General features: G+C 41.2%; 1 protein-coding gene across 1 annotated transcript in view; it reads left to right on the top strand.

Moving 5' to 3' along the window:
- The window catches only part of Hhip (hedgehog interacting protein), an 83,278-nt gene that overhangs the window by 45,869 nt on the left and 15,027 nt on the right, over window positions 1–22,382 (top strand). Inside the window, exons 5-11 of the mRNA XM_028753412.1 lie at window positions 11,028–11,179; window positions 11,655–11,828; window positions 12,509–12,652; window positions 16,720–16,841; window positions 18,885–19,008; window positions 19,906–20,036; window positions 22,163–22,244. Coding sequence (XP_028609245.1) covers window positions 11,028–11,179; window positions 11,655–11,828; window positions 12,509–12,652; window positions 16,720–16,841; window positions 18,885–19,008; window positions 19,906–20,036; window positions 22,163–22,244 — 929 coding nt within the window. The remainder of the gene's footprint in view (window positions 1–11,027; window positions 11,180–11,654; window positions 11,829–12,508; window positions 12,653–16,719; window positions 16,842–18,884; window positions 19,009–19,905; window positions 20,037–22,162; window positions 22,245–22,382) is intronic.

Raw genomic sequence — 22,382 nt, 5'->3', positions numbered from 1 at the left:
GAGGGAGAGGAAAAGGAGGAGGAAGAGGAAGAGGAGGAAGGAAAGAGAGAGGGAGAGGAGGAGGAGGGAGAGGAGGAGAACGAGGAAAAAGACAAGGAGGAGGAAGAAGAGGAGGAGGAGGAAGAGGAGGAGGAGGGGAGGAAGATGACAATTAATATAAGTACATAAGATATAAAATACCAACCGTATTTTCTCAATTTAGATATAGAGGCACAAGACATGCTTTTTCTAATTATTGATTATGACTGCTTTTGTGGTAAAAGTGACTTTATATGAAAACGGATGATTGGTTTGGTCCTTCAGTTGCTGTGGCTGGAACTCAGTGCTTTAATCATGTTATAAAAGTGGTGCTTCATGATGATATCAAAGACCCAAACAACTTGATTTTGCTACTTTGGTAACTTGCAAGTTTAATTGACACATAAATCATATTCGTTCAAACTCTAACTCAGAAAATAATTTTTAAAGTGCCATAATTTTTATGTGACCTTGAAGTTCCAGCAATCTATTATATAACTTCTCAAGAGAGGTCACATGAAGAGAACCTCATATTTCCTTAAATTTATTAGTGTTCCTTGGTGGTCTAAACTGCTAGGGTTGGTTGGGTTTTTTTTTTTTCTTTCATGGTTCCCTTTCAAAGCAAAAATCTTATTTAATTGCTCAATTTTTGTGCTCATGGAAGTCAGTTGGAGCTCTTCTGTGGAGTCACAGGAGGAAACACACACTGAGAAAGGGCCCTGAAACATGACTGGGGAAGTCAAGTGCACCAGCCTTAGATTCCTAGGAACGATGTGAAGATAATGGTTTTAGCTGCATAATCACTGTCTTAGCCACACATCATAAAAAGCAAACTTTATAAAACCAGAAAGTCAAATTCATTAAAAGCAAGTTTATACACTTTGCTGGAGTGGAGCATTTATCTTTTTATTGTTTATGGTTTTCTTTTTGCCTTTATTGAAAAAGCCCTAAATTTCTCCATTTCTGGCAGGAAAAAATATTATTTTTCCAACTACATAGATATAAATCACATGGAACTACGAAAGGAATATATTTTATAGTCCTGTGTCTGTTTAAAACCCAATAGTCAGGCTAAATGCCATGGAGATTCCAGAGGAGAATGAAAACTTACAGCTCATCTTATTTCATTTGTTTTCACTATAAAAATCTAATATTGCAAATAATTCATAAAAATGACTTTTATTCTTATGAAAATATAGTCCTGATTCTTATGAACTCATTAAAAGTTTGTCTTCATTATAGACTTTCAAAGAAACTAATTCCAAGTATTAAGACAATAGACTGACAGTTCACCCAGAGAGTAAAATAAACTTGAACTTGGGCTTGTTTGTTCACTCAGCCCTTGGAAAACAGGCATCAGCATCATGAGTTCAAGGACCTTATGACTATATAGCAAGGTAAAGCCCCTCTGGGTTGTATAGTAAAGATCTGTCTTAAATAAATAATCATAGATAGATGGATGGATAGATAGATAGATAGATAGATAGATAGATAGATAGATACATGGATGGATGGATGGATGGATGGATGGACAGACGGATGGATGGATAATAGGTAAGTAGATGATAGATAACAAATACATAGAATTATAAGAAAGTCTTAAGAAGTTAAAGTATTTTCTCAATTTTCCCTTTGTCTCAAAGGAATTATTTATAAGGTTTGGCCCGTACTTGTAAATTGACAGCCTCTTACCAGATCAACTTTGGATCTAAAGTTAGTAAGCTTGGAATATAAATAAGCATGTGTCATGTCAGCCAGCATTGTTCTAAAATAATCTTCAGAGCCATAGTCCACTGCATGTTTTCATCATCAATCTTGGAAGCACCCTTTATGGAAGACTTTTTTGGTTTTACTTATTTATTTATTCACTTTATATCCCAGTATCAGCACCCCCCTCTCCTCATAGTACACCCCACACACAGATCCTCCCCCCATTCCACCCTCCCCTTCTCATTTGCGAAGGAAAAGTCTGCCTCAGGGTGTTAACCTCCTCACCCCCAACCGCCCTGCACATCAGGTCGCTGCAGGAATAGCTGCATCCTCTCTCACTGAGGCCAGACAAGACAGATAATTTCGGGGAATGAGATTCACACGCGTGCAGGCAGCAGGCTGGGGACAAGCCCTGCTCGAGCTGTTGGGAGACTCGCATGGAGACCAAGCTGCTCATCTGTTACATATGTGCAGGGGGCTTAGGCCCAGCTCATGCTTGCGCTTTGGTTGGTGATTCAGGCTCTGGGATTCCCCAAAGGGTCCAGGTTAGTTGACTCTATTGGTCTTCGTGTGGGATTCCTGTCCCTAAGTCCTTCTCCCAACTCTCCTGTAAGACGCCCTGGGCTCGTGGGTCTCTGTATCTCCTTCCATTGGCTGCTGGGTGGAGCCTCTCAGAGGCTCCCCACAGCACCACAGCGGTGGCGTCAGACAATTTTCACTTGGCCTTGGTAAGATTGTTTATCACAGCACAGAAATTGGCATAAGTGAGGACCTGTTTGTGTCTCTGATAGCCCCTTTATCAGTACAACACTCTCTTGTTAAAGATAACAAAAATGACAGGTTTTGGGGGAGGTGTCAACGAAATGTCGGGGGTTTTTGTAACTTGATGCTGTAGGGAGCTGGTGAACACAGCACAAGTTCAGGTTAACCTGCCTGTGGGGTCTGCTGTCTGCATCATTGTATAAGCCCCTACAGTCTTATAAAACCAATAAGCAACATAAATACATTTTCATGTTTCATTATATGCAAGTAGACAATTCTCTCTCCATGTAAATGCCTTGCTTGTTTTTTTCTAGCTCAAAAAAGCTGATATTCCAGATTCCTTCTCTTTGGACTTTTGAAAGTATATGCTTAAAAAAATAAATTACTATTTTCCAGAGGGAAAAACATCTTTAAAAGAAAACAGAAATATATAGGACTGTGTATGTTAAAAAAAATAACGGCGTTATTTAAGTTGAACTAATACCTATTGGGTGAAATAACTAAGATACAGAGTTCACCTTTTTCTCCTGCAGGACTTCTGAAAGCCAAGCCTGACTATTCGAAAACCATTTCAGCTGTAGAGCAGAGACTGAAGAGGAGACTTAGCCCTGTGTTTTAGGAAATAGTTGATCCCAGACTGTGACACCGGTACCACTTCCATCACAGATGAACCCCGCCCTGACATTTCTAATTATGCATTCTGGACAAATTCATTAATCCTTTCTCAAAAAAAAAAAAAAGGACAATAGTGACATAGTACTAAACCCTGAAATTGCTGCAGAGTTGAAACCAGCACTCAAAAATTCCTTAGTGCAGTCTCTGGGACATAAGGGCCCAGCACAGGCTACTGTTATGACATGTCTTCCCAGGGCTGTGAGGGCACACCTTCAAGAAGTTTCCAGCCTCAGGGAAAATTGTTCTAATTCCTGTTTTACATAACTGACATTCAGTTGTGTTTAACAAAGTAATTACCCAATATTTCACCCTTTTACAGTTATCTTAAAAATGGTGTGTGCATGTGTCTATGTATGTGTGTGTGTGTGTGCATTGTACAAAGAGCCTTTTGTGCACATGAAACATACATTTAAACACCAAGCTACACCTTCATCCAGAAATACTTAACAAAATAAGACCTAAAATGTACTTAGCCTGTAGGTTTTAACAGAATAATTTAGTGAACTGCAATGCTTTTTTCTTTTTCCAAACAATTCTCATTTTTCCATACTTTTAATCCCATGAAATGACTTACACTTTTAGTTATTTTTATTAAGCCTAAAAGCATAGGAGACAATCTTTATTTTCTTTAAATGGTACTGACACTCCTAAAATCTCTCTTCAGGAAAACGTGTGGTGCTATTTCTAAGAGATGATGCTTTTTTTTGTAAGCTCGTGGTGTTATTCCTTTATCATTACAAAGAAGCTGTGTTTCAAACCACTTAATTGTACTGAACTCCTTCATCTTTTGGAGATGTTTTAGCAAACTGAACATCAGAATATCTCAAAAGTGTTACCACAGGACATACATTGAACCAAAGAGCTCCTCGTGTTCAGGCCATTCCCTTATTTAACAAACTCCTCTGGCACATGGAAGCACCAACCTGACTTGACGCCACCATTTAGGATGAGAAAGGGGACACGTGAGTGTCGGCAGGTGCACATTCAGAGGACACAGGACAGCCTTAGGGGTGAGTCCCTGCCTTCTGCCTTGTTCGTTTTTGTGTGCTGGCCTGGAAGCACACGGGGAGTCTCCTGTCTCCCCTTATTCAGCAGTAAGAGTGTGGGATTAGATGGACCTTATCTAGCTTTATGTGGGCTCTGGGGTTTGAACTTGGGTCTTCTGGGCTCTGGGGTTTGAACTTGGGTCTTCACACTTGCTCAGCAACCACTTTACCCACTGAACGAGCTCCAAAGCCCAAGCGTTTTTAATGAAGCTTTTGTTACATGGACAGAATGGATTAAATTGTTGACCACCGGTAATTGAACTTAGTCTTCAGCTCCTCTCAGGGTGAGGGGAGAGAAGAGCTAAAGGTTTCAATTTTCTGGTCACAGGGTTGACTTCTTAGGCTGCTAATTCCACTCTTGACCTACTTAGAGGTCCATAAATATTCACCCCATTAGCAAGAGCTCAGGTGTAATTGAAAGTGTGTTTTATAAATAAAAAGACATTCCTATCACTCAGGAAATACCAAGGGTTTTTGGGACTCTGGGCCAAGAACTAGAGACGAAGACAAATTGTACCTTTTATTATGCATGTATTCCTTCCCATAAATTCTCTCAAGATCCCCATGGGAGTTGGCTCTTCTTCAGAGATTAAATTACACTTTTAGAACTGCTAAAAAACAATGTTTCTTACCTTTTCCAAAAGGTGGGGGAAAAAAGTACCCTACAGTATATTTCAAAACTGCAAGCAAAGAAAAATAATATAGGACATAGTTTAAAGTAAAAATGTAAAGTCTTAACTTAAGATGCTGAGATTTCCTATCAGCCCTGCTTTCTCATATTTGGTAATATCTCCTGGGTCATGAGGACCCATGCAGCTGGCACAGGACTTTTGCTCTTGATTAATTTATGCATATTAATAATTTTTATACAACTGTCTTCTCCTCTTTCACCCTCCCTTCTGATGGGTGCTCACTCATTCTGAAGATCATTAGGATCGTTTCTGTTAGCAATCAGGTGTCCCCACTGGCCTGCTTTCAGAGACCTAGCAGCTTATGGCACCACCTGCTGTAGCCAGGTGCCAGGTGTGCTGCCCATTAAAAACAACCCAACCCCCTCACACTCTCCCCTCTCCCTCCCTCCCTCTCTCCCTATCTCTATCTCGTGTCCCCACTCTAAAATGGCCTTCTGCTCTCCCATCCTCCAAAAAAGTAAGGACACTAGATCTGTTGCATGGAGTAATTTCTCAGCAGCGTACCTGGGCACAGCCGCCGAAGGTACCCCACCCTCTCAGCTTTTTATCCTACCAATTTCTAGGCTGGCAGCTAAATTAACAGTTGTGCCTTGACAGGCTTTCCTTCTGTGCCTTCTGGTGACCGTGTAGATAAGCCCCACCACCAGAGGTTATGGCCAAAAAAGACTCAAGTTTTAAATGCTTAGGATCCCATTTTAAAAAGTAGATTAAAGGATTCTTGTGGTTTATCCCTGACCAAGATATATCCTCAGGAAAGTACAAAGGAATTAAGAGTGCTAACCTACACTCACATAGGGAGTCTATCCTGGGCTATCTGGGCAGACTCATGGTGCTCACAAATTTCTGAAAGCAGAAAGCAGGACTGGGAGGACTGGATGGGTGTGATTCAGGATTCAGCCTTCTATTGCTGTCTTTGAAGATGGAAGGAAGAACACATGGACTAAGGAATGGAAGAGGCTGCTAAAATTGGAAATGGGTTAAAAAAAAAAAAAAAGACAACTTATCCCCTGGAGACTCCAGTAAAGAAGGCAGCTCTGCTGAGACTTATTCTAACCCTCGAGGCCCACATGGAATCTTAATGTACAGACCAAGATCACAAATATATCTGTCATGAACTTTGTAAAGATATAATCTGGTATTGTGTTTGGAATGACAATTTAAAAAAACTATGTATTTTCTCTTATCTGGATAACAGAAAGTTCTAGACTCACAGAAAGCAAGGGACAGTACAAGAAGCTGCCATATCAGTTGCCAGGTCTGCTAACCCTCTTTTCCATCTTATTCTGTGTACCAGCAGGACTCAGACAAGGGGTGACAGCTAATAGAGGAAATGAGAAAATCAGCCTGACAGGACAGACATGTGACAGAAACGATTAAAGATGCCACTATCCTATTCTGCTCTTAAGTCTGAGAGATTCTTTTGGGATTAAGTGAACAACTCTTTTACCTGAGGCTGTCCTCCTACCTATGCTCTGGTGTCATGTAAGAGAATGCCCTAACTGTAGAAACTTGCCTAATTCTTATTAGTAATTTAGCTGCTAGGAAGCCAAGCTTTTCCTTTTCGTTACCAAGTCTTGGAGTTACTAAATCTGTGTACCTGAGAAAACTCAGTCAGATATTCATACAAAGGAACCTTTGGTGAAAAGATAGCCCAAATATTTATCTATTTGCAACTCCTGTTGTTGGGAAATGCCCATTTCTAATGATGCAGAATTGCTTAACAACTCAAAAACATCAGCATCTTAGAGGAGTGTGGTGGGAACGAAACCCCTGAAAATCACAGTGGTGTCTGCTCCTGGAGCACCCAGAATTCTTATCCTCCCTGCCAAGCAAAACCTGACACCTAGTAGGTATTCAATAAACATCTGCTCAATTACTGTTAATTGTTCATGGTCAAGGCAGCAATAATCTGATTATAAGACTATTGATGCTTCTTCATTGCTGAGTGCCACAGGGTCATGTTATAGGTGGGGAAGTCATGTCTAATAAAAGGAAGGCATATATGGTCAGGATTCCTTTTTCTGGTTTTTGTTTTGTTTGGAAGCAGGTAGCCCAAGCCGGTCTCAAACTCATTATGTAAGACAGCTGGCCTTGAATTACTGATACTTCTGCCTCCGCCTTGCAAGTGCTGGAGGTACAGGTATATGCAATCACACCTGTCTGTAGTAGCCATTTTGAAAAACTAGTTTAAAATGCTCATGCAGTAGGCACAATCGCTTACTTCAAAGATACCCTCATGGCTAATCCCTAGACACTGAGAGTACGTTAGACAGCAAGGGTTGCAGCAGAAGGAAGTCTGCTTGTGAAGTCAGCCAGTTAGTTAGGCATGGACAAGAACACTAAGGAAAACTAAACATGAGTAGTGGTGCTTCTGGCTTCCGGTTCCATGTTGCCCCTTTCTAAACTACTCAAGTCAGCATTCCACAAAGGGAATGAACAAATGAGAGAGAAAAACTCAGAATAAATTAAGTTTAGCCCATGTTGAAAGTAGAGGGAGGGGGTCGGTGAGACGGCTCAGCAGATAAGAGGACTTGATGCCCTTGCACAAGACCTGGGCTTTGTCCCCGGAACCCACAACTCACAGACATCCCTAAGTTCAGAGGCTTTAATACCTTCTTCTGACCTCTGAGGGGCACTAGGAATGCACGTGATACACCTACAGACAAACATTCCCGAAAGACACTCAGACACATAAAGATAAATACATCTAAGAGTTCTGAAAGAAAATATAAAGTTTTTTCAGAAAGTATCAGAGAGAAAGATAAATACCTCAAATTTTCCCTTAAAGAGGAAAAAATGTATTTTCTGTGATAATCATCTTATGATCACTTATCTTTCTCAAATGGACATTTCCTGTTATACGAAGAAGAATATTCTTTCACAATTAGCTAGAACTTTGATCTTCTCAATAAGGTAGAATTTATCCCAGCATTGCAAGGGGAGATCTGATCCACTAACGCCTTCAGGACTTAGTTAGAGGAGTTAATTTCATGTTCTGTGGTGTGGACCCTGTGAGGCTGCTCCTAAGACTTGAATGGCAGTTAGCTGGCTTTTTATTGAAAGTCCCTGGAGAAGCTTTTCTGACTGTCTTCCTCTGAAACATGGGTCAATCTCAAGATTCCAAACGGTTTAAGAACATTGTTTTCAAATCATTCAACAATCCTCTTTTGAGTATCCTGTTACGGTTGGTGTGGAGCTGTCCAGACTTCTGTAGTATTTGGAGGGCTGAGGAAGGGAAGGTGAGGCAGGCATGCTACCTTGAGATGCCAGCCTTTAGTCAGAGAGGCAAGTGTATCCATTTTGAAACCCTAACACATAACAGTGATTTTACTTACAGTAGCATGAGGGATTTTTGCAAACCTTTCTTTCCTCTCTTCCTTTATTTTTTAGCTTAATTGGGAACTTCTCAAGCCTGAGCTTTTCAGATGACAACTGTTCTGCAATGTCTGCCCTGTTAGCTTCTTGTTTGTGTCTCATGATTCTGTGTGCACAGTCACTTGGACTCGAGGCCTTGTAAGAAGGCTCCTGACCCAGGCATGAAGTCACCCTTCCATGCCAATCAGCGTACTTCTTCATGTAGACCTTGAAAAATGAGCTAGACATGAAAGGCAGGTTTGCATTTGCTCATATTTTAATTAAATAGACAGCATCACTGTGAAAGCTAATTCAGGTGAACCACCTGTCACTGATATTTTTCACTGAAAATATTTTTTAGTCTCTTGGTTCTGTAGGAGCATTAACAGACCTTCTAATCTCTCAGCCTTGGCTGGCTATTAGAGACAACCATGATATTCATATAACACATGAAATTTTTCTCATACTAATATGGTCAGGAAAAAATTTTGTTGGAAATGGCTTAAGTAGTCAAGTTTTCAAACCAATCAGAACACAGCTTTACATCCAGAAGGTGATTTGAAAGAGCAGAGCGGATCAATCCTGTAACTTGAAAAAAAATGGAATTCTTGACTTTTTAAAAATATATTATCTATTTCATTCAAAACTCACTTGTTCTCTGAATTTGTCACTTTAGTAAATGTCTGTGATACTCCTGGATTCATGGGTGTGAGCCATGTGTTTCTAACGTGAACAAATGCCTACTCGTGCTTGTAGATACGTCTGCAGTTCAGTTCCACTTGGTCACCTCTGACCAGCTCATTCTACAGCTCTAATTCCTGAAAGCAACCAACGCAGTTCTGAGCCTTGTTGCGTTCCTCCTCGGGCTGTATTTCTGACTATTTGATTAGAGACTACAGGGAAGTGCTTAAGGCTTTCTACAGTGACCACAGCCATTGGTGAAGCAGATATGTAGCACTTAACCCGTCCCACAGGGTTAGAGAGGAGTATACTGGGGAGGAGAATTAATCATGGTGAAATTTCTACCACTGGGCCTCCTCATGCAATGTCAATGTGGTTGAAATGTGCAATGTACATTCAGTTCTTGGTTATACATCTCAGCTTCTGATATTCCCTAAGACAGCCAAATGGTACTTATCTCCAGTGATGAGAACAGTAAAACACCAGCATCGACTCTGTATTAAAATAATTATTACAAAATTATCCACACAAAGCAGAGGCTCATTCATAAATCATAGTCATTAGCATCTGACTCTAATGATTAAAGTTAAAATCAGGCACATGGCAATGTGCAAAAAGGTTAATGCTTGGATAAATGATTCAGTAGGTCCCAGACATTTCCAGCCAGTGTATAATTAATGCACCTCTCAGAGTCTGACTATTTCTACTTTGGATGCTATGTAGCCAAACAAATTTATCTTGGAGCCATGAAACAAATCAAACAAGTTTATTGAAATAAACTTTTATGCCTAAAACTTTATGTTCTCTGACTGATGTGGCACAAAAGTTGCACCCAGTACTGTTCGGTGCTGGTGACAAATGCTGTGTAGTAGGACTCAACATGACGATCAACCGTTACTGACCATGGTCTGCAAAGATTTGGCATTGTAGGGTTTCCCCTATTTAACACATCAGGAGTTAATTTCTCACTGTATTTTGCCAAACCAGATGTGAAATTACAGGCATAAGTAGAGGATAAGAGGTTGTAGAATTCAGTGTCTGACAAAGGATGCCACCACTGCTGTGGGTGACTCACCAGACTGCAAAGAAAAAAATTCACTCATTTCCTAGAACATGGTATTTATGTTTCTGATCTAGATAATCTCAGACGCTTTGATTCCAAGATAGACATTCCTAGACTACTTTGTGGGACAAAGCAGATGCTAGGGCCATATTGAATGTCCACAAGCTGAATTAGCAGAAAATGAAGATAAAGTGTCTTTCTATTTCAGAACATGATGATAATTTAATTGCTTTAGCATTTGGCATGTCTAAAGTATACAGTCTTTGACATTCATATAATAACAAAAGAGTTGTTTGAGATTTTTCTTTTCTTTCTTAGCATTCCCTTTTCTTTCTAGTGTTTCCCCCACCCTGATTCTGGTCCTGACCTTTCGATCTCCTCCCAGCTCATCATCCTTCTACTTTCTGCAGAGTTAGGGATGCATGTAAGAATACCTCCTCTTTGCGTAGATGGGCCAAAGCCGCTGTTACCTAGCTATGATGTACAGACCACCATCGTTGTGACAACTGATGTCGGTGCCTCCGGGTGAAACAAAGGTTTATACATTACACAAGCAATTTAACTGCTTTCTAAACATATTGCCAAGACAGTGGGAGCTGGCAGCACACACTAGGTTTTAGGTTTTTTGGTGAGCTAGATTAGAAGTAACTGTTGATTGTGAACCGTTTTTATTTGTCCCCATGCACTACAAGCAACCTCGTAACCCAGAAAAGAATTTCTCACAGCGCTTAAACTGCTCTCCCCAATTCCCAAGATTACATGCACAAATCACTTGATTAAAGTAGCATAAGGGTCTCATGAATAGATAACTGCACAGGACAATTGTCCTGTTCTAACCTTTAAAGAACACCACATAGAGAAGTGTTTTATAATCCTTTTTTGTGCGGTAGGCAAAGGAGAAAAGAAAAGAGGTTGGGCAAAGATTACTCAGAAGAAAGAAAGAGACCCTTTTCCGGGGTTCTAGTTGAAACACAATAAAGAACATAATTAACTTCACGATTCTTTGTGTTTTCCATCTGACTGCAGGGAGGAGACGAAAGGGGACTGCTAAGCCTGGCATTCCATCCCAATTACAAGACAAATGGAAAGCTGTATGTGTCTTATACCACCAACCAGGAACGGTGGGCTATCGGGCCTCACGACCACATTCTTAGGGTTGTGGAATACACAGTATCCAGGTATCACTAACTAAAGTGCATGGAAGATCAAAGTTTGTGTGTTCCTTTCTCTTCTTCATCTCTTTGCAGACCATTTATAAACTATTGCCATAAATTAGTAGTAATTAGAGCAGAATCATTCCATGACTTAAAACATAGTGTATACCTCTCTCTCTCTCTCTCTCTCTCTCTCTCTCTCTCTCTCTCTCTCTCTGTCCCTCTCTCCCTATCTCTTTCTCTCTCTCCTTCTCCTTTCCCCTCTCCCTCTCCCCCCTCCCGCCCCGTGTGTGTAAAGGAAATCTAATAAAATAGTGTCTTTGGTATTTTTTCTCAATTATCTCAACTTCAATCATGTTCCTAAAACACAGAGATTAATGGGATGTCATTCTAATTGGCTCTATTTCAAGTGTGGTTGTGCGTCTGTACACCTCTTCCTTTCCAGTGGATTCACATTATATCTGCAATATCATGGCGTTCTCTCCCTTCCATCATGCAGGAAAAATCCCCATCAAGTCGATGTGAGAACAGCCAGGGTGTTTCTGGAAGTTGCTGAACTCCACCGGAAGCATCTTGGAGGACAGTTGCTCTTTGGTCCCGATGGCTTTTTGTATGTCATCCTTGGGGACGGTATGATCACCCTGGATGACATGGAGGAGATGGACGGGTTAAGGTAACAGACTGCTTACCAACAAGTACCTTTTGACACTAACGTGATCTTAATGCTAGGACACAGGGTCTGAACTAATAACTGAGGATTATGTCTGGTGATTGAACATGAGGTTATTTTATGCTGAATTTTGTCCTAAAAGAATTATTGCTACAAATGCTGCCTTGTCACACAAGCACTGTGTCTCTCTTCCTCTGGGCCCAGTTGTTCCCCCACACCCATCCATCCATGCTGCTGCCCCACACTCTGCTAATGAACTGATGTCTTGGGGAACATAAAATACTTAGACTGGCAAAGATGAAAGAGGACAGATTACACACATGCACACACACACTCACACACACACATGCACACGCACACACATGCACACGCACACACACGCACATACACACACATGCACGCGTGCACACATACACGCGTGCACACACACGCGCACACACACGCGCACACACACACATACACACACACGCACACACAGCAAGCAGCACACTATCCCACATCCTAGGCCACCCCACATCTAGCATCCAATCTTTTCCTGGTCTCACTTCTTGCCACACGGAATTTGGAAATCAAGAACTTTTGAGTCAAACTGAAGGGATGGTTTTTCTTGTTAGAGCAGGCTTGCCTGTGTGTGCAGGTGAGACAAACAACCCGCGTGTATTCACTCCCCTCCAATGTCTCAGTGACTTCACAGGCTCTGTGCTGAGGCTGGACGTGGACACTGACATGTGCAATGTGCCTTATTCCATACCACGGAGTAACCCCCACTTCAACAGCACCAACCAGCCCCCAGAAGTGTTTGCCCACGGCCTCCATGATCCAGGCAGGTGAGGACATCTGCCTATCTCATCCTTGCTTTCAAAACAAGACAGAATTTAAGATCTAGGAAGAAAAGTAAGATATTCAGCCACCAAGTAGCAAGGGATAGTATCCCTTTGTACCTCTAAAATCATACCAGCCATTAACTAAACAACTACTTAGCCCACTTTCTGTCATTCATGTGTGGAGAAGATTACTGAAGACTAGACAAGGGGAAACTCAAGTTCATAGAGAAAACTGCCGAGACTACTATTAGATAACCTTTAGCTTTCTTTCTTTAAATCCCCCTAAATTTTGTTTTCCTTGCTGATTTGGTCTGCTTTAAGCTGTTTCAACAGGATACCACATATGAGTGATTTATAAACAATATATGGGTTTTGGCTCCCAGTTCTGGATGCCGAGCAGTCGGAGGCCATGATGCTGACACCTGCTCGGCATCTGTTGACAGCTCTCTCTCTTCCTCATCTCATGGTGGAAGGTGAGAGCAAAGGAGCATGAAGAAGACAGAAGTTGCCAAACTCATCCTCCTATGTGGAGCTCACTCTACAGCAACCAACTGCTCTTACAGTAAGAGTCTGAATCTTGTCTGCACAACAGACTGCCATGGGGATGAGGGTCCCAGTATGTGAGAGCAGAGGGCTCCATTCAAACAATACCACATATTCTAAATGGGAGCCGTGAGAAGTGTATGCTAAGGACTCTGTTGGGATTATATAAGAGTCCATAGAAAGAGGACAAAGAATGGCACTTCACACCTCACGCCTGGCACTTCACACCTCACACCTGGCACTTCACACCTCACACCTGGGCAGTCCTTACTGTCATCGCTACCCTTAGTACAAGATGGTATAGTAGTGCTCATTTCAAGAAGTTGAGGTAAATGTTAATGTCTTTCACGCCTCAGAAACTTACAAATTCTAAAGGAATTCATGTCTATTGTTTTCTGCTTATACTATAATGAACCATAAAGAACAGAAAACTAAGACGTCTGTAGAGTGAAGGATTTCAGGCACACTTTAAACATTCTATGAACTTTAACAGAAATTCTCTGATGAAAACCACGTCCAGTCTGGTCTATCATTCAGACTGAAGGGTATGTGGCCACATTCATTCATTTATTAGCTAAGTTATTATTGCTATTTAATGTTTATTGAGTGTTCACTATGTGCAAGGTGAATATTTCTCAAACTTTTTATTTTTATAATCCCTCGTGCCCTTCATCTTCGCCCCATCAAAGCCCAAGTCCACAGTTCATTTCCTTTTTGGCATCTCCACAGATCTTAAAATCTGTTCAGCAGGGAATACTTAAGGTGGGATCAGGATGTGGGGGAAACTGTCACATTCCATTTCTATAGCTCAGAACGCACAGACACCACAAAGCAGCACTTTGAAGTGAAGCCGCCTGAGTCACCACCTTCCCACCGGAGGGTTCTTGCAACCTTCCTGGGGGTCCAAGCCTCAGTCCAAAAACACAGGATGAGGCCCTTTCCAGAACCTACTTGTGGCAAGATGCCTGTGCCACAGAGCCCTGCCTCCTCTGGCAATCAAGGGCTAAAGAAAAATTCTACTTGCATTCTGCTTCCTTCCCAGAGAATCTCAGGCAGACAGAGACTTACTGAAGAGAAAGGAAACTAAAACCATTATTAGCTAGAAATAAAGCTGACTGTCATTAAACACCTTGTCTTATGGTGCTAAACTAGGTACTACTATTCTTGGTAGTACTGTGTGATAGCTGCCTGTACAGCACCTTTAATTTTTTTTTAATCTGTGTGCATAATGTGTATGCATACCCATACTTACACATGTAGAGTGTACAGTAAAGGAGGAGGTCACATGTCCCCTCTCTATCATCCAGCTTTCTCTTTTCCTTCATTTTTTAAAGACAGATGTCTCACTGAACCTGAAGCCAGATATTTCAGTGAGGGTGGCTAGTCAGAAAGCTCTGTCCTACCTATTACCGCCCTCAACAGACATCAGTACTGGGTTACAGGCTTGTGTCGTGTCTGACTTTCATGAGGATGATGGGGAATCAGATTCAGGTCCTCCTGATTGTACAAGAAGTAGTCTTCTTATGGGTCCATCTCCCAGGCACCATCTTCTTTTTTTAGTTTCAAGACTAATTAATAAGTTCACAGTGAATGTGACCATAAGTTACAAAGATTAGTGGTGCAAGCCCTATGTGCACATTATAGTCCTCCCATACCCCAGCTTACCACCATCCCCAGCAGGATTTTTTCAGTGAGAAACTAAGGAGACAGCGTTGGCACATCATTTGTCTCCAAGAGTCCCTGATTGACATCAGCACCCACGCTTGGTGGTGTGCATTCCGTGTTGCTTTTAGACAAGTGGACTGCTGCAGGTATCCGTTACCATAGCCTCGGCTGGTCAGTTTCACTATCTGGCTCCCTTTGCACATAAGAAGCTGAGAGTCTGAGGATGGCATGACACTTGCAGCCCCCAGTCAGCTCATGCGGGAAAAGACAATCTCTTCTTCAACATGAGCTGCTTCTTGTTGATAATAAAATCTCTTTTTGTCATTGATTCTCTATCTAAAAAAAAAAAAAGTAGCATAAGAAATCCTCTAACCCTGTGGGGACTAAAGTTTCTCATTAAGTCACAATATGCCATGCCTGTGTCTCCAGCCCTGACAGATATTGTATTGAAGGAGTCACTGTCAGAGAGGACAGTGAAGGCCCTGTCACTGTAGAACTGCCCCATCTCCTGCTTCTTCGTCATGACTGGACTCTTTAGACCACTCCGTTGTTGTTTTGTTTTGTCATAATAATTGCTGAGTGGCTCTTTGTCTCTGAGGTCCCTACTCTCAGTTTTTTAATGTTTTTAATTTATTTTATAGCTCAGTACTTTGGTTTATAAGTAGTTAATGTATTTTGTTGGCCCAAAAAGCAATGCTCAATGGAATGTCTTTTGCCTCCAGGGAACATTTGACAATGTGTAGAAACATTTTTGGATTTCAGAACTGGGATGAGGGGCTAAGAGCAGGGTAACACTGCTGTCATCTGATGGATCAAGACCCAGGAGATTGCCAAAACCCCAGTAATTCTCAGAATGGTACCCCTCAGCCCTACAACAGAGACTACGTGCTTCCCAAATAGCAAGAACACTGTTTTTTGCTTGAATTTTGTTTGGTTGAAGGGTTGTGTTGTTGTTACATTTTTGAAGAGTTCAGACATTTCACTAGGTTTCATTCTTCCTCCAATTCTTGCCTCTTCTTCACTTAAACATGCAGGGAATATTGTGGCCTCTTAGGCCTAGCCTAGGTAACAGGAATACAGGGATCCTTGACCCTTGTGGAGTTCAGTCGGTGGTTAGAACTGCAGGGATCCTGATCTCCACATTAAGTATGGAGGACGTGAGGACAGGGCAGAGGTGACAGACCTCCATGCTACACACGGCAGCTGTGCCTTTGTTCCTAGACTGGAACAAGTGGGAACCCTCAGAACTAAGCTATAATCATTCAGCAACTGGCAAGATGTCTCGGTAAGGACAGGCACTTGTCATGGAACCTGAACATCTTAGTTCAATCCCAAGAACAGAGAGAAAGAAGAAAACTGACTTACACAGATTGTCCTATGACCTCCATACAGTATGCTGTAGTACACACACAGGCGCGCGCGCGCGCGCGCACACACACACACACACACACACTAAATAGATGTCACTTTTTTAAAGCAAGTCTTCTATGTAAGAAACACAACACTAGTTTTAACACTAACGAATTACATACCCTATGTGGCACAGATGAGTTGATGGTAGCATTGATTCATATTTCCAAACTCTGCCAATGAGGCAATCCTTACCAATAGGCTAACAAAGGTTCTTAAGATAGTGAGAACATTCATTAGAAGACAGATAGCCAGAAGAATTAAGAAACACACTCCCGAGGTCATTAGCTTCAATAGAGTAAACAAACTCATCAGGATGTTTCCTTCAGTGGTTTCAAGAATATCCAAACTAAATTGCTCATAGGATTCTCGCCAGCCCACAAAGCTTTCCTTTCCTTGTCAGGAAGAGACCCTGGGAGAAATTAATGAGTATCTGCCTCTTTATTATGCAGATGTGCTGTGGATCGACATCCCACTGATATAAACATCAATTTAACAATACTTTGCTCAGATTCCAATGGGAAAAATAGATCATCAGCAAGAATCCTACAGATAATAAAAGGAAGAGATTATGGTGAGTGAAGCATACCTGGCTGCCTTTCCTTTAGTAAAGACTGGTTTTAGTATATTAATTAGAGAAAAAAGAGTTTGCATAATGAGCATTGAGAAAACACAAAAACATTGGCCTGGCAAAGGCCAGTGAGTAAATCTCTCCATTTTTAAAGGTTCAAGGACTCCCCTACACCCCGAGGGGTTCTCTGCCTAATTACCTTTCCCATGGATTGAATGGTTCTCTGTAGGTTCAAATAGTTTAATGGTCTCAAAAGTCAGCGGCTGTATTTTGCTCTTCTAAGACCCAAGGTGAGGAATTTCTCCTTATTCACTATGATATAGGAGAACTTGTCTTGACATTTATATACAGAGAAATAAGCCTTAAAGGTAAGAAATTGCTGAACATTCAACATGCAAGTCTCAGCAATTAGGAAAATAATGTTTCTAATAAAAATAATTTTAAAATGGATTTCTTTTAGAGAAAACAACTTAATTGACTTGTAAAAACAAGTCATGGGAATAAAATGTTTAAACATTATTTTTAATAACATGATTACTGGAGTATTTACAGAGAACTTAAAAACAAAATGTTGGATAATGAAGTCCAAACCACTCAGTATTTTTCAAAGCTGTAGCACACTCTCCCTTTTGAAGGTCACAATATATTAAGCACTATTATGACTTAGAGGGCAGAGTAGATTGAGATGATTAAATTGATTACTCCCTCTATTGACTCATTCAACAGGGCTATTTCTCCTAGCACCAGGCATGAGGCCACTGTGCTAGTTCATGTGGTATTTGGTTGTTTTACTTTGCTTTTTTCTGACTATCTTTCTGTCTCTCTGTCTCTGTCTCTGTCTCTGTCTCTCTGTCTCTCTCTCTTTCTCCTCCCCCCACCCCCTGTGTGATTGTGTGTGTGTGTGTGTGTTTGTGAACACTTTACAAAAGCCAAACTAAAGAATGACATGGTATGGACAAAAAAAAAAGATCTAACAAGCTACACTAATTCAATGGATTTTCATAATATCTGGAGAATTAATTAAATTTTACTAATCAAATGAACTTCCAGAGAAAACCATCTAGAGTATTAACAGTACTCACATTTATGTATTTTGAAACACATTCAAAGTTCACCCTGCTCCCGCTGTGAAGACATTCAGAGACCCACTGTAGGTGACAGGCACTATTACAGGCCACATTGCACAGAGGGGGACACTGAGGTAAAGAACGACTAGTTATCTGAATAGGAAAGGACGGCTATGAATTGGAGTAGCCTGACTCTGGTATTCACATTCAATTACATCTTCCGTCCTGGAGTTGGTATTTAAAATTTGTATTCTCCAAGCTTTATCCTAATCATATGGGAAGAAAGGGGTCTTCAAAATGACTGCTGCTACAAAGGTTCTTACCTAAGGTACTGCCTGTTGATTGTGACTTATTTGACATTAAATGCATGAGAGGTAACTGTCAGGTGAATTTGCCACATGTAGCTTGAAGGACTGTCTGGAGCAGACATTGTTTTCCTTGTGAGTCTATAGGCAGAGCCATTAACATGCCTCACTAAAGAAACAGTGTTCTTAAGAATACAGTAAATGTGGGTTTAAAGACCTTTTATGTGCTATGTTTTTATTTCCATTAAAGTGTGAACCTTTAAAACTTTTGAAACATTTTATATGATTTGACAGATCTGATTTGATTTACTAAATGTAAGCAGAACCATTTTGTAATGGACATTTATTGTTCAAAACTCAATTTTTAAAGTATTTTGGTTCTACAGTAAATAACAATGATTTCAAAATATTTGGATTTGGATTGGGTTGGAATTTTGGTGTGTCCTGACAATTGAAATGGCAAGGTCCTGGTGAGCGTTCTCGGTTCATTAAAGCTTAAGCCTCGATGCCATAGAAAGAGTTTTGTTATTCTCATCAGTGTCTGAACAGGACCTGTGTCTCGCCTTATGAAACACAATATGGAATTAAGTTGTTGTTATAATACGTATTACTTGGCCTGTATCACTTTTACTCCTGGAAATGCTTCATTAGTTCTAATACTTTTTTTTTTTCAGAAAGTGAGCCATCTCTTCTAGAATTTAAGCCATTCAGTAACGGCCCTTTGGTTGGTGGATTTGTTTACAGAGGCTGCCAGTCTGAAAGACTGTATGGGAGCTATGTGTTCGGAGATCGCAATGGGTATGTTTCCTAACACCACAGGTCTTTAGACCAAAAGACAAGTCTATTGCTTGGCACACTACCAAAAGCGATCCAAGTGTCTATCCCCCAGAGTCAGACCTTGAACACACAAATGTTACTACTTCCTGGTGCTTCCCCACATCTGGAAGTTAAGTTGAAGAAAGAGATGCTTCCAAGGAGATTCTTTTCAACAGGGATAATGTTTAAAGGTGACAAAGTCCTCTGAGGGATTTTCCATTTATTTTGACTTTTCCCATTGTTCTCACCCTAATTCCCAAACTTGCTTTAAAGGAATTGTAAAAGCTGTTTTAAAAATATTATTCTGGAAGACTACAAATTTTGGGAATGTCAAACCCTCAGGATCTTGAACAGCACCGTGCAATATGATAAGTAGGTACTACAAAATAAAAATGTAGCCTAAATTTTCAAGGTCTCACGGTGGGAGATGATAAGGAACTGAAGAAACCCATGCTGAGAGGTTCTTTACTGAGCTGCTGACACTCAGGCAAGAGGAGCCCTAATGTGCTTGGCTTCTGTAATAGGCAAAGAACTGAACCGAGCCTGCCTGCACTCTACCCACCCCTTCCCATGCAGTACAGCCTGCAGTTGAGAGCCACCGGGGAAGTATCCTCTCTGGGAGTAGGTGTTGAGGGGCTCTCTCTTTCTTGAATTGTTTTCAATGCCGCCTTTAAACCACATCTTATCTTCAAGTCCCTAATCCTCATCTGGTATTTTCATAGTGTTCCTGTCCACTACAGGGCACAGACCCTGTCCTTTGAGAAGTGGTGTCTTTGGTGTGACAATTCCTCATTGCAATGTCTACTCTAAAACATCTTAGAGTACCCTGTAAAGCAAGGTGTATTCTCATTGTGGGTTTTGTGGTGTGTTTTGTTATAGGAATTTTTTAACCCTCCAGCAAAGCCCAGTGACCAAGCAATGGCAAGAAAAGCCGCTCTGTCTGGGCGCCAGTGGCTCCTGTCGTGGCTACTTCTCGGGTCACATCTTGGGATTTGGAGAAGATGAATTAGGTACCATGTCTAGTGCCCCATTAAGTTCCAGTTTCACCCCTTGCTTGGAATACTTTGTTCTGCCCTATAGAATGACAGTTTCTTCTTCCCTTTGTTGCAAATGTACCCACAGCAAAAGCAACCTCCTAGAGAGTCCTAAGATGGTAAAGTTATACCTTGTTTCCCAGTAACCTTTCTGCAAAGGGTCTTTATATCTTGTTTATGTTTCAGAGATTATATAAAAGTTTAAAAAGCAGAAACAAGGGAAAAATTAAGTTCCAAAGGGAGAGTCTTTTTGCAACTACTGATATTTTCACTATGTTCTATGATAATTCTTTTCTCCTCTATGTATCTATCCCTGTTCTGATAATCCTTTTCTCCTCTCTGTATCTATCCCTGTACTAAGATGATACTTTTATTCTCTGTCTACTCCACTTGCCCACATCTCTTTAATATATTTTCAAAGGGCAGAATCTGAAGCTAACTTATCCCCTCTATTGTTATTTTGCTGATTTGAGAATGAAAATTGTGCAAGATAATCTGAGGTGTAGAGATCCCTGCCAGTCGAACAGAAATGACCTCATTGGCTACCTATGTGACAATATATTTGGCGTGTTTATCAATGTATGGAGCCGATGCTTGTTAAAGGCTTCATTACCATGTCATGCTGCTGTTGGGAGGTTAGTGATAGCTTTAGCAAGTGAGCCTCAGTTGTGGAAAATTGGTGTTCTTTAAAAATAGATTTATTTTGTGTGTATGATGTTTTGTCTGCATGTATGTGTGTACACCAGCGCATGCTGAGTGCCCGAGGAACTGAACCCAGATCCTCTGCAAGAGCAGCAAGTGCCCTCAACCTCAGAGCCATCTCTCTAGCCCCAAACTTGGTGTTCTTAAAGGGAGTATTGGAACCTTGTTTTTCTCCGTATCTTTGCTTCCTGGCTGCTGTGAAGGCGACAGGCCTTCTTTGCCATATACTCCTGCCATAATGACTGTACCGGTGGCAGAGCCAGGCTGACACGCATTGCAATCCTAAAACCATGAGCTAAAATAAAGTGCAGACCCTAATGAGCAAAGGGAGTTGAAATTGGAACGTGATTAGTAATAAAGTGAAATTGTGTGCTGTCTGCTGTTGGAAATTACAGAGTTCGGTGTAGCTTTTGTGGTATTTTTCTTAACTACTCCCTAACAAACCACGAGGACTAGGATCCTTCAGCCTCAGAAATGAATTTTAAGGCACAAAAAGGAAAGAATATGTTTCTTTCCTAAGTCAGAATATTCTGTCTGTAATGAAAGCCCAGGTTGATTTTGTTTATACATTAAAATTGGGAAATCAACAGAAATAGGCCGGTGCCATTCATTTAGATTAATAAAAGACTCGGGCAACTCTCTCAGAAACATGTCCAGGATATATTTGAGACACTGGGATATAATACTTAGGAAAGAGATTTTTCTGCTCTTGCTCTGGAGGGAAAACATTTTATATCTGAGTTTTTTCTTTGATGTCCTTGTACTGTACTCAAATGAATCAAAAAGCTACACTTTTCTAATTCCTAAGCTCTGTTGTATAACTTTAATGTCATTGGCAAGCTTCAGTTTTGAGAAGAACTAGGACCAGGGACGGGCATTGGTGGCAGAGTGCTTGGCTAGAATACGAGGCTCTGGGTTTGCTTTCTGGGCAACACCAGGGAGGGGAAGAAGAGAAAGGTAGAAGATAGAAGAGGAAGGGAAGGAAAGAAAAAAGGGGAGGAGGGTAAGGGAATGGAGAGGAGGAAAAAAGAAGAAGGCACAAAGGGAGAGGTTTATCCAGGCAGCTTCATGAGAAAGCAGGAAGTTCCCAGTTGAGCTAACTTAGATCCTTTCACTCCTGAAAGCATCACTGGGGTTAGAATAAACACATACCAGAAGCAGAGATGAGGATTCCAGGGAAGAAGATGTTTGCTGTGGTCCAGGTGAGAAGCAATATCCTCCTGAATAAGAATAGGCTGGACATGGGGAGGAGGTGGTTTGGGTCCACAGAGGTGGAATTACAAGGTGCTGTCACAGCCTGTAGGCATCAGGTCTTCCTGAGGATGGATGGAGAGCCAGGATAGCTGCTTGGCTGTGATGTCATGCTATGAATTTGCTCTTCATTGTTTCTCTTTCAACAGGAGAGGTTTACATTCTATCAAGCAGTAAGAGTATGACCCAGACTCACAGTGGAAAACTCTACAAGATCATAGACCCAAAAAGGTAAAATTTCTTTTTCCTCTTGAGTCTGCTTGATATCGATTCTCCAGCTGCTTTAGTTTACTCCCAGGTGTTATAGACGAGGCACAGTTTGCAATGGGCTGGAGTGAACATTCTACCCTTCCCAGGACAAGGATACAC

Source organism: Grammomys surdaster, unplaced genomic scaffold (assembly GCF_004785775.1).
Source record: "Grammomys surdaster isolate TR1022 unplaced genomic scaffold, NIH_TR_1.0 125947, whole genome shotgun sequence".
NCBI lineage: Eukaryota > Metazoa > Chordata > Mammalia > Rodentia > Muridae > Grammomys > Grammomys surdaster.
Note: the sequence above shows the minus strand (reverse complement) of the source record. Positions and strands in the feature narration are given on the sequence as shown.